This window comes from Contarinia nasturtii, unplaced genomic scaffold (assembly GCF_009176525.2).
Source record: "Contarinia nasturtii isolate CC-2019 unplaced genomic scaffold, AAFC_CNas_1.1 Cnas_scaffold_695, whole genome shotgun sequence".
Classification (NCBI taxonomy): domain Eukaryota; kingdom Metazoa; phylum Arthropoda; class Insecta; order Diptera; family Cecidomyiidae; genus Contarinia; species Contarinia nasturtii.
Window position 1 is genome coordinate 11,987,934 of NW_022198046.1, and position 11,251 is coordinate 11,999,184.

Genomic DNA, 11,251 nt, shown 5'->3' on the forward strand with positions numbered 1-11,251 from the left:
TAATATGATATTCAATGAGATGTATCATTAAGTGCTTAAACTATCAACAGGACAATAATAGAACAGTTTAATATGCGATGAAACTGACAACGTACGTGATGTTATGTGAATGGATTCCCAAAGATTCAAATCAAATCAGATATAATCTACTGGATGTCGACTTGATTTCGAAAGTTGTAAACTTTAAAATACACAGGCAGAATCGGAGCAATCATACCCCATACAAGTGAGTGCATCGCTATGAACAACGGTTATCAGTGTGCGATTTACTGCGTACAAATTTGAGGGTGACTCAATTTCCGCAGTCAACTAGGGACCGATTCGTCGTACAAAAAGAGGGTGAAACAAGAACAAATCGGTTGCATGTTCGATGATTTACGACAATTCATTGTTATTGCATAAAAACCCCTCAAACAAACTTACCACCGAACTACAGATTGTCACACAATGTTTTGAGAAAATAAACCAATTTTGTTTTTTGTTTTTCGAAAACTGAAAAATAATTTTCGAAAAAATCAAACATCGAAAAAGAAATGTATTCATTCATTCACATTGAAAATAGATTTGAAAAAAAAAGAGTTCATTTTTAATGTAACATGAGCGAAGCAATAGTGAAATTTCAATCGCATTCAATCGAAAAGCAAGGTGTTAAAATGAATTCAATCCATATCGAAACTTGAATCCATGCAAACTCTCTGAAAATGTGCTGTGTTTGGCACGATTTATAATATTACAATATGATTTCTTTTTCTTGTTTCGCATGCTTTTGATTTACCTTTCGAATGTTTTACATATTCCATACACTATGTACGCTCGGTCGTAGACTTCGGAGTCAAAAGCAGCAAAATAGTTTCCATTTCTGCTGAAATCACAAAAAGCCATATTGCACATCTGCCGTAATTTCATCTAAAAAAAAATGAGTAACAAACATTGTACCGAACACGATAGTCATCGATTGCACATAATATCTCATTGCATAAGTCATTTGCTAAACAATATTCTTCGCTGTACACTATTGTTGGCCATCCCATTAGAATGGACTCCAGAGGCTGTTCACACATAACATCAAAAGACAAAAAAAAAAATAAATAAAAATAAACAAACTGAAACACGTTTGAAATATCAATTTTTGAGATTAACTCGTTCTCTTTTTTTTTGTGATGATGTGCACATTTTTGCATTCCGATCCATTTAACATGACCAATGGCTAGATAAGATTCTGTATTGGGTTGCATGCAAAGTGATATTGAGTTGAAAAAAAAAAAACAATACAAAAACATTGCGACAAATCCTTTTATTTTATTTTTTGCACTCCATGAAACATCATCTCATATACGTACCCTTTTAAATAATTACGTAATTCAAAACAACGGCACGAGATACCGACCATTCGTGGAAGCGGCTGAGGACAGTCTTGCCTGCTTGCAATTTCTAATAGGTTTTCAGATAGACCGGTAATGCTCAGAGAGAAAAAAAGCATCACGGTTTATTTGATACACCCTTTTTTAATATCAATTTATTCATTTCTATTTTCTAAACGCCATTATCATTTTTCATGCAAAGAAAAAATTCGTTGATTTTGAAATGCGATATATAATCCAAGTAGTTTACATATATTTAACTCTTCAGCGTTGTAATCAGTCGACTTGAAAGATTAATAAATTTGCCAGTCACAAATGAGATGAAAACTTTTGCCAAAACTTTGTACGCATTGAATTATGATACCGCAATGAATGTTGCTTGAATTTGATAATTAAATAAACAAAGTTTGTGGAGTAAAGCTTAATATTAGGAACGTTCTTTTATTGTAAGCAAGCGGCCCCAATCGAATACTTATAACATTTTTATACAAACGTACTTAATTTTCATAAATGCAATATTCTAAGTGCTGTTCGTTACTTCATCAAGTTCTTCAACTTTGAAATTGGTCGACTGGAAATATTATCAATCTGCAAGTCATAAATGAGAAAAGTTTTAGTAAAAGTTAAGCGCCTATTGAATCATTTTTGGATGCAATCGCGATATTTGAAGAGATTGAGACTTCATTTAGATCAGTGATTCCCAACTGGTAGTCCGCGAAGAACTTCAAAAATTTAACGTTTTGTGCGGAAAACGAGAAAACAAGATTTTGGATTGGAAAGAAAATCAAACTTATTCAAATGAAGGCAGAACAGTTAAATGTATCGATATTTAGATTAATATATACACTCCCGTGTGCAAAATTACTGACTGACTAGTCAATTAACTAATTTGGGATGTTTTTGACTTAAGCCAACTGAAATTGAAATCAGAAAGTTGATTTGCTTGATTTGTAAATCGATTGCAGAAGAGAAAAATATAACTCAAATTAACTTCAATCACAGTTGATTATTGCTCTCTAATGTTCCAAATTAGTCGACTGTTTAAAATCAGAAAAATAGACGACTGGGTAGACTGTTTTAGTTAAAAAAAATCATTCTCAGTTGATTGCAGCTATTCATTCAGCCAGTCACTTTTTTCCACACGGGCTGTCGAGGATGCTTAAGAAACAACTAAAAGAGGAGATATCGACGACTTTTCGGCAAAAACAAGCGGTACCAAATTATTTTTTTAAAACAACGACCTAAAATTGCAATAAATCATATTGTCATTTTGACATCAGTGACTTTTAGAGCGTTAGAATATGTTTGACATATATTTTGATTTATTAACACTGTTCACAAGCATCAGAATTGCAACAGAAACTTTATCATTTATAAAATAAAAACCTCGACTCCTGACTGAGTTGGGAACCACTAATTTGGATAATGAATTAATAAACAAAGTTCGAATATTTCTTTTAGTTCTTTTTCGTTGGTTTGGTGTATCTCTTTCACTAGATCGTCCACATCAGTGAATCATCAAGCACATTGGGTGATTGCAATTCACTCTCGATTTCAATAGAATCTTTAGTACACTTTTGTCTATGTTCGCTCAGTGAATAGAGTGATAAAAATGGTAATTAGCCAAGTCATCATTTGAAATTTCGTTGGAAGTTTGCCACAACGGTTATTCACTTATCTGATAAATTTTCTACGCAAGAAATAAAACACTGACACATTCATGTTTACTTTTTTTTGTCTGTTTGCAACAATTTTCTAACGGTTTTTTCTTTCTGATTTATTAAAGTAAATGTACAATTGTTGATTTGTTTGAACAACAATACAATTTGTTTATGATGTCTAAAAACTTTGTGAAATTTATTATTGATATTGTGTTGACTGACCGAGCCCGAAAAATGAACCAGCTGAATTACTGTTGTTATTGTTTTGGGTAGCATCACCCAAAACGGATGGATCTTCTGTTGGTGGTAATGGATTTCTGAATTGGTCGGCCGACAATCGTGTAAACAAAATGCCAACACCTTCGATTAAAGCTAATAGAACACCTCCGATAAGTGCACTGCCTGCCATTGCCGGTACACCTGCACATGCGAATAAATTAAAATCAGAGCAAAATTCCACTACGAAAATATTCTTATAAGAAGATTTACGTACCGTTTCGTGCAGCCAGTATGCCTCCTGTAGCAGCACCGCTGATTATCGAATTCCATGGGTCTTCTTTTTTTCGGAAATGAACTAATGTGCAATCTATTGTACTGAACATACCACCCCACACCGCAAAATTTCCAGCAATAATCGGCGATCGATGTTTTACTGCAAGCAAACTGCCAAGCTACATAACATATAGTATACATTTGTTAGCACTCTATTTTGGTCACAATTTATTCATTCATTTTATTTATATATAGATGTAACTAACCATTCTTCTGCTGAATCCAGATGGAGCATTTCGAAAACCTTTTATCGCTTGAAATACACCACCGCCAATACAGCCCATAGCAAATGCACCACCACAATCATCGACAATACGATACGGACAAGGTTCACGTGCGTATTCTTCCATCGTTCTGTGAATGTGTGTGTATGTGTACGTATAGGTTACAAGGAACCAAACTAAATCTAACTGCAAAACGAAACGAATTAAAAGAACAAACAGATCAATAAATAAAAATTTCGAAAATGTTCTAGATGCATTCGCATCAATGTCAAATGACGACATGTAACTTTTTATAGATTCTATCATATATTTTTTTCATTCGCAAAATCTCGATTCTTCACTTTGGTACATTCATGCATGCTTTTTCAACTAGATAACATTGCTTTTTAATATTCAACAAATCATATGATTTCACATTGGTTGCACAGCACACTTGATGAAAAATGCTTACCACGAATGAAACAATTTTATAAAATTTAAAAGGGAAAACTAAACTATTTTGCACAAATAGTTATTCGTATGTTTTTCAATGCGAGAAAATACGCATTGGTAACTTCAATATTAAGTTGTGTAATTATATGACATGCGCTCCGTTTTGACAGTTGACATATGAAGTGAATGAATCGGTCGTTCCGTATACGAAACTCAGTGTGGCCCGATGCGGACGTTCATTCGTGTGTTGAACATATCGGTAGTATGTTCATTGTTAATGTACGGCAAACATTGTATGCTGAATTCAAATCAAATGAGCAAATAAACAATAAATTCATTTGAATGAGACTTGATTCTTACGGATAATCCAAAATTATGATGAACTTATTTACATTGTAATGTTGTGCAAAGTAAATACGAGTTGGGATTGTTCAATTCAGGTTTTGCATGATTTTATGTACAACGATTTTAGGCCATTGTTCAAATACAAAATGCATATTAAAATAAAATGCTTGAGACTGAATTGCGTCAACAATGCCAAGTTATTCTATAGAAAATTGTCATTTTATCTGTTTTGTAACCCGCTGTCTCTTGCGCCGTCTAATCTCTTATCTCTATGCGTCTCTATTGACTTTTTTTGCACACGTTCTTTCTCTCTTACACTTTATCACTCTTGCACGCTTCTTCGCTGCCTCTATTGTTTTCTCTCAACTTTCAATTCTCTTTCTCGCCTATACAGAGCCATTCATTCGTTCGGAAAAAGTGATGCATACCATTTGTTTTGGATGTCTTACTGCTTGTCGCTCAGCACACATACATCGATTAACGGAACCACAAGAGGATATTTCGAGTGCTTAGTAAATTTTTAACCGCATACTTGAATCACGTACTTGGTTTTATTACATTTTTCTCTACGATTTAGACCGTCAATGCATTTGCATGAATGAATTTGGTTTTCAGTCTTTTTTGCCTGCATAATTAATAGAATTTTTTTCTCACTTTGGCCACAAAGTCGAGATCTTTATTTTGATTGAACACGAAGCTCAAATTGATTGAGTTAGTGTGTTTGTTGTGCATCGACCAATTTACACACATTTTCACTATGATTTTCATCAAATTAGCCCCGAACAATTCATACTACAACATGTTATTTATAAAATCTAGCTTATTATTATTAGCAACGCTGAAATAACGTGTCAATGTCAATAGAACCCCCTGTTTCGATTCGTCCGTTTAGTTTTATTGTGAAATCCACCGATACCTTATTTATATTGATTGGGAATTGACATAAATTTTTTTCCCTAGCTCTTCGTTTTTTTTTTCTATCTTCCTTAATGCCGCATTGGGTTTGGATCTCGTTGATTTGTCCAGCATTCGGCAATTTTATTAGTGTCATCGAGTCCATCAATCTATTGTTTGGGCTACTCTCTACTTTTTATGTTGTTATGCAACTCTCGTAGGTAAATAAAAGAAAATACGCAGAGAGAAAAAGTAGATTGGAACATGACAAAAAAACAAGCCGAATTGAACCCAACTAGATTTCCATAATGCACTATCGAATTGATATTGGAAATGACAACGTGCGTGTATGTGTGTGTGTGTGTGCGTGTCATTGATGTAATCCAATAAATTGGAACTCGTTATAGTGATGAGTTAAATGTCTTTATCGCTTTAGTGCCATCACCAACTGACAACAATCCACATAAAAAAACAGGAGACAATGAGACAGATTCACACATTTTTTGGTGTCTTCAAGTGTTGGAATCGCTACCATGTCTCACACATGCACGATTCGCTCCTTCGTGCATCGTTTATTTTTTTTTGTTTCTCGCCTCTGTCTCTTTTGCTACTGTTTGCGATGAGAAACGGCCGTGAACGAAATATTTACTTTATTTTCACATTTTAGTATTATCATCATCAAATGTAATTTTTTGTCATCTCCTGCTTTCTTCTTTCGTTCGTTGGGTTTTTTCTTCTATTTTTTCGCTTTTCACTTTGTTCGTTATTTACAGGCACTACGCTTTGTGCTGCTCAGTGTACGTCAGTGAAAATGAGGGTGCGATGAAGATTCACCAGCGATAATAATAATAAGTGTAATCACAATTCTCTCATCGGCGAAGGTTTGCTGTCCTGGTACGTGACTTTATGAAATGCGATTTTTCCATGATATCAACCACCTGGTTTATTGCCAATAGATTCTATGTGCAACTTAATAAATTTTCGAGGGAGAGAAAAATCCTTTCGATTTTTTTTTTTCGCACCACATATATTTTCTGTAATTTGATTGATACATTCTCATATCTGCAAATCGGTATTAGGTTTACAAATCTTTGTGCAAAACATCTTTTCGACAATCACATATTATACGAGAAAATCTGTTTTCAAATCAAGCGATTAATTGTCCAAAAGTTAAACCATCTTCAAGAAAAGAGACCCACCAAACATCTTCAGCCATGCATCTTTTCAACGTGGTTCGACTAACGAAAGAAAATTGTTATAAAAACAGTGGAATAATTGTGGTAGCAATCGTTAATAAATCATTTTGGCTTATGAATTCGTATTTTCGAAGGGGACCTCTGCGTCAACTGCTTTTCAATTTGCACTGTCTCCCACGTTCTTCCAAATAAACTACACACAACTAATTTATATTATAGCATTGTATATACTTCGATTTAAAGTTTGAAAATAAGTTTGTCGTACCGACACTTGATTCGATAGAAATGTGAAACGGGACTCAGTAAGCGACGAATTAAAGGCGAGAAAATTTTTCCCATAAATCTGATTCTGTGTGTGAACGAAAACTTTGTCAATCGAAAGAGCAACAACAAAAGGTGCACTGATATTGTTTCATAAGTTTTATTTTGCGTCCGCTTCGGATTCGCTCTTTTGAACTTTAGCATGGCGCATTTTGAATTTATTATAGATTTTCATGCTTCATTTTTTCGTCAAAAAAAAATTGAAAAAAAAAGAAACTAGATCGAAATATTCAGCAAGCATGTGATGCGCCACTGCGTAACGTAATGCTGGTAATGCAATGGAGTTTTTAAGCATGAAAAAGGGGTTACATTTATTTGAATATAATACAGTGGTGGAGGCAGTTCATGCATGAAAACTGAAGCACGGTTCGAATAATAAATCAAATTGGCAGAGCCCAACATTTTTGCATTGTGAATACTCGTTTAAATAGACAACGCATTGATTTGAAGCCACACGCACTCCTCACGCGGAACTAATCATTTCCGTGCTTCATTTTGATACCCGTGTAATTAGATAAAGTGCGCACAGCACGCGTTGCCAACCGATTCGTCTGTAAACAAACACAAAAATATCAAGAATTGAAAATCGGTAAAATCCAAATGTGGTATTAATTTTGGCTCTTCAACTTAATTTTTAATTTGGGAGCATTCATTTTTTTCATTTTTTAAAAAATTCGAAGAATAATAACGGATTTGATGCGGGAAAGTTTAGAAATTGAAGAGCAACAACGTCATAACACCTAAAGAAGCATGCTAAACGTATGAAAATGTTTGACGGGCACGGTTGTGTTAACCAATAATTGCTTGTTACCAAAAGCAAATTTTGAAATTATAAAACCGCCAAAAAAACCCTCCTTTTCCTGGATGGAAATAAAGAAAATAATGTTTATTATATTACTGATATACGAGTGTTAAACCATTTTTACACACTTCTCGATTTCAGCGATTCTGTTTTTGTTTTCTTCGTATTCTTAACTGGAAATGTTTATGTTAAATGCTTATTCAGCGAGTAAAAGACCGGAAATCGCCTACTTGACGGCGAAATCGTCATGAAAGTTGAACCAAACATTCATGTTTTTTTTTTGCGTACAAAGACCGAACATAATATCTTTCTGTTGTGCGTAAAATGTACTGAGAACCAACACGTTTTACCTTGAATTCATGAATAAACAATTCGTAACAAACGCACTTGGCTTTTTTTTCGAGACCATTATTTTCATTTCAACCAAACCTCTGAATTAAAGCTTAAGACACTAAAGTTTTTTTTTTTTTCATTTCAAAAACGTCATAAATGGAAAAGTACTGCCGCTTCCCATGTCGACGAACATAAAAAAAAAAGATTTTCGAAAGGAATTTATCTAGATTTACCTTAAACCATTGGCTAAAAAAGAAAAAAATGTAAATCACATCGAATTACTGGATTTGTTTGTTAAATTCACATGTGAAGTTAAAAAAATTATCTATTTTTCATTGTATCAACATTGATATGTGATATTCTAGTGTCTGATTCCGAAAACTAAATGTTCACATAACGAGACAAGCAAGCATATATGAGAAAAGCATGTGAATTAGATATATAGAAAATTTTGTGCAATGAAACTTTTAATTAGAGACGAAAAATAAACAAGCATGTTATTAGATCCGATCATATCCATATTTTCATATTTTCTCTAGTTGTTTAAATGTTCATTTTTTCAGCAAAAGCTGGGCCAAAAATTGAAGGGAACAAAAACACAATGAGACCAAAAATTGTCCGTGGATTCCGGAGCATAAATATGTGAACAACCGCGCAGAATCACTTAAAATTGTGTAAACATTGCACAAGAAGCAGCAGCAGCAGCACAGAGGCAAGCTCACCGTAAAAAAACATATTCAATGATATTTCCACTTCCACACGAATACAATGGAGAGAGCTATACGCTTCCACAAATTCATTCGGATATATGTTTTCATTGGACACACCAATATTCGAATGTGTATGGGGTATATTGGCGGCGATGTATATGTGTGTATGTAGAATATGTATCGGAACGGCGTACCTGTCGTCGAACTCTCAAGTGCAAGCAAAGGTTGTTTGCCACGCCTCCAGCCAATTGTGTATAATCGAACACACATCGCGCTGTCGTAAATTCAAATGATGTAAATGTTACGTTTTTTGTTATTGTTGTCTCTCATTCTCAGCATCAATTTATTGTTTTTTCTCGTCTATTTCTCAATTTCAACTAAACATATTTGTGCTAATAAAAGCAGAAGAGAATCTATTTTATTCGAGGTTTGTTTGGCTCTTTTCGAAGGTACTTTATTGATGAATGTGACAAAAATCTCTGATTGAATTCGACTTCCTGCTTCACTTGAACAGATAAAGAGAAAACAAATTACAAAACATGAACAAAAAAAACCTTCAAATTAACGCAGTAATCATCAAACTTTTACTTTTAGTCGATGCAACGATTGAAAACTAGAACAACTTAGGTGCATTTCTATTGCCATAATTTCGATTTTTTTCTTTCGCTTCTCTCTCGTCTTGTTCTCTTTTACGTATTTTGCGTTGATGGCATAATTTTTACCGAAAACCTTGAACTTTCATCGGGTGTGATGTGTAACAGTTTTCGCATTGCTAAAAGCGTATAGAGAAAAGCGACCAAGTTAAATGGCTATGAATAAAAGTGTATTCTTCAGCACTCTCTCATTTAGCTGCTGATCTTTGCATTATCGACGATGTTAAAAAAAAAGAAGAAGAAGAAGAACGGCAAGCAAGCGTACACACAAACTTATAGAAATTCACCCGCACAACGTACAGACAAAACACCACCAGAAAATTTTCATGTCGGACAAATCAATAGCAGACAAATCAGACTAAAAACCCGTAAACCGCTAACGTTGCATATGTAAGCGAATTCCTTTCTCTCGACTATACTATCTCGAATCAATTGCCGTTGTGTGTATATGTGATTTTTTTTTTGTTGTTGTTGCTGCTGCTCTCTTTCATTGCGAGCCGTCGCACATTGTCGATCAATGATTCAAACGGGAAAAGGGAAAGCAATTGTTTTCATTGTATGTCATGCATATCGATTTCTGAATGTCCATTTATACAACTTTCTTATCTAATTCCAGCGTACTCTTTGTTTTGATTATTTTAACGCATTTTTTTTGTTTAAAACTAACATTCTATGTGGCTCGACGCACTATAAAATCGCCTTTATCGAATAAATCACGTCAACAAGTCGATAATTTACGACATCTGAGTTGGTTTTTTTTTATTCGTTTTCGTAGTAAATTGATTTAAATTATGTGCGGATAATTTTGATTCGTCATTTATGGACTCAATATTATTCTAATCTTGTTTTCCTATGATATTATTGGCCTATTTGTGACTGTGTTTGTGTTACACAAATCGTGTATATATGACGCAATTACATGTGCACGCATTTTCATTTCTCGTTTTGGTTTATCGTTTTCGGTTGCATTGAATTGACCGCAAACAAAAGGAGAGCCACAAGAAGAAAATTTTTGTTTTACATATTATAAACATAAAAGGAATATGTTACCCAATATGCGAACAAAAAAATTTAGTGTTTAATACATATCATATGCACGCTTGAAAGGAAAACAAACGGCCGGTCAAGACATGAAAGATAATAATAAAAAAACACACAGCACCGAAATTGATAAAAAAGGCGATGAACAAAAAAAATATCATCGGCCCGCTACGATCGACAGATAAAACGTGTGCACATAACGATTTGTATCTAATGGCCATTGGTTCATGTTCATGCGTAAAAATGTTGTATGAAAACGGCACCTCATAAAATAAATAATATGCGATATCACCATATGCACAAAACAGTGTGCGTATATTATGCACATACTATCACACAACCACCGCCCGAGAGTGGTTTAAATAGGTGATGCTGCTGTGTACGCGGACATCTGTGTGACGAAGAAAGTGCACATAAAACATTTCAATCTATATATTGCTCGACGTGCATTTTATTAATGCAACAGACATTGAAAAAGATTTGCGATGATTTTTTTTCTTTCTTTCATCATTTTATTCGTCCTTTCCATTTCATATCATGCGAGAAATGGAATTTTTAATCGGATTTCCTTCCCTCATTCAACGCGTAAACTAAAGAAGTAAAAAAACATTATATATTCATCAAAGAAAGTTAAAATGACCAACCCAATGACCGTACATTTTTTTTCAATATGTTTACATTGTATGTCTCAAACGAAGATGTTGGCCAAGAAATTGATGGAATTTC

At 34.0% G+C, this 11,251-nt stretch overlaps 1 protein-coding gene across 1 annotated transcript; it reads right to left on the reverse strand.

The window, feature by feature from the left end:
* Positions 1-3,084: 3,084 nt before the first annotated feature.
* Positions 3,085-4,380, reverse strand: LOC116340952 (mitochondrial import inner membrane translocase subunit Tim17-B). The gene is made up of 4 exons (XM_031767727.1): positions 4,250-4,380; positions 3,781-3,984; positions 3,516-3,693; positions 3,085-3,442 (listed from the first exon to the last, which is right to left on the reverse strand). Exons 2-4 carry the CDS (start codon positions 3,922-3,924, stop codon positions 3,222-3,224), a joined length of 543 nt encoding a protein of 180 aa, XP_031623587.1. The 5' UTR covers positions 3,925-3,984; positions 4,250-4,380; the 3' UTR covers positions 3,085-3,221.
* Between the last annotated feature and the right edge of the window lie 6,871 nt (positions 4,381-11,251).

Bases quoted from the DNA above. Each gene is read 5' to 3' on its own strand.
- LOC116340952 (XM_031767727.1), bottom strand. From the start codon at position 3,924: ATGGAAGAATACGCACGTGAACCTTGTCCGTATCGTATTGTCGATGAT. The intron at 3,694-3,780 runs GTTAGTTACATC...TATGTTATGTAG, and splicing joins CTGGATTCAGCAGAAGAATG to CTTGGCAGTTTGCTTGCAGT. The intron at 3,443-3,515 runs GTACGTAAATCT...TCGCATGTGCAG, and splicing joins CATACTGGCTGCACGAAACG to GTGTACCGGCAATGGCAGGC.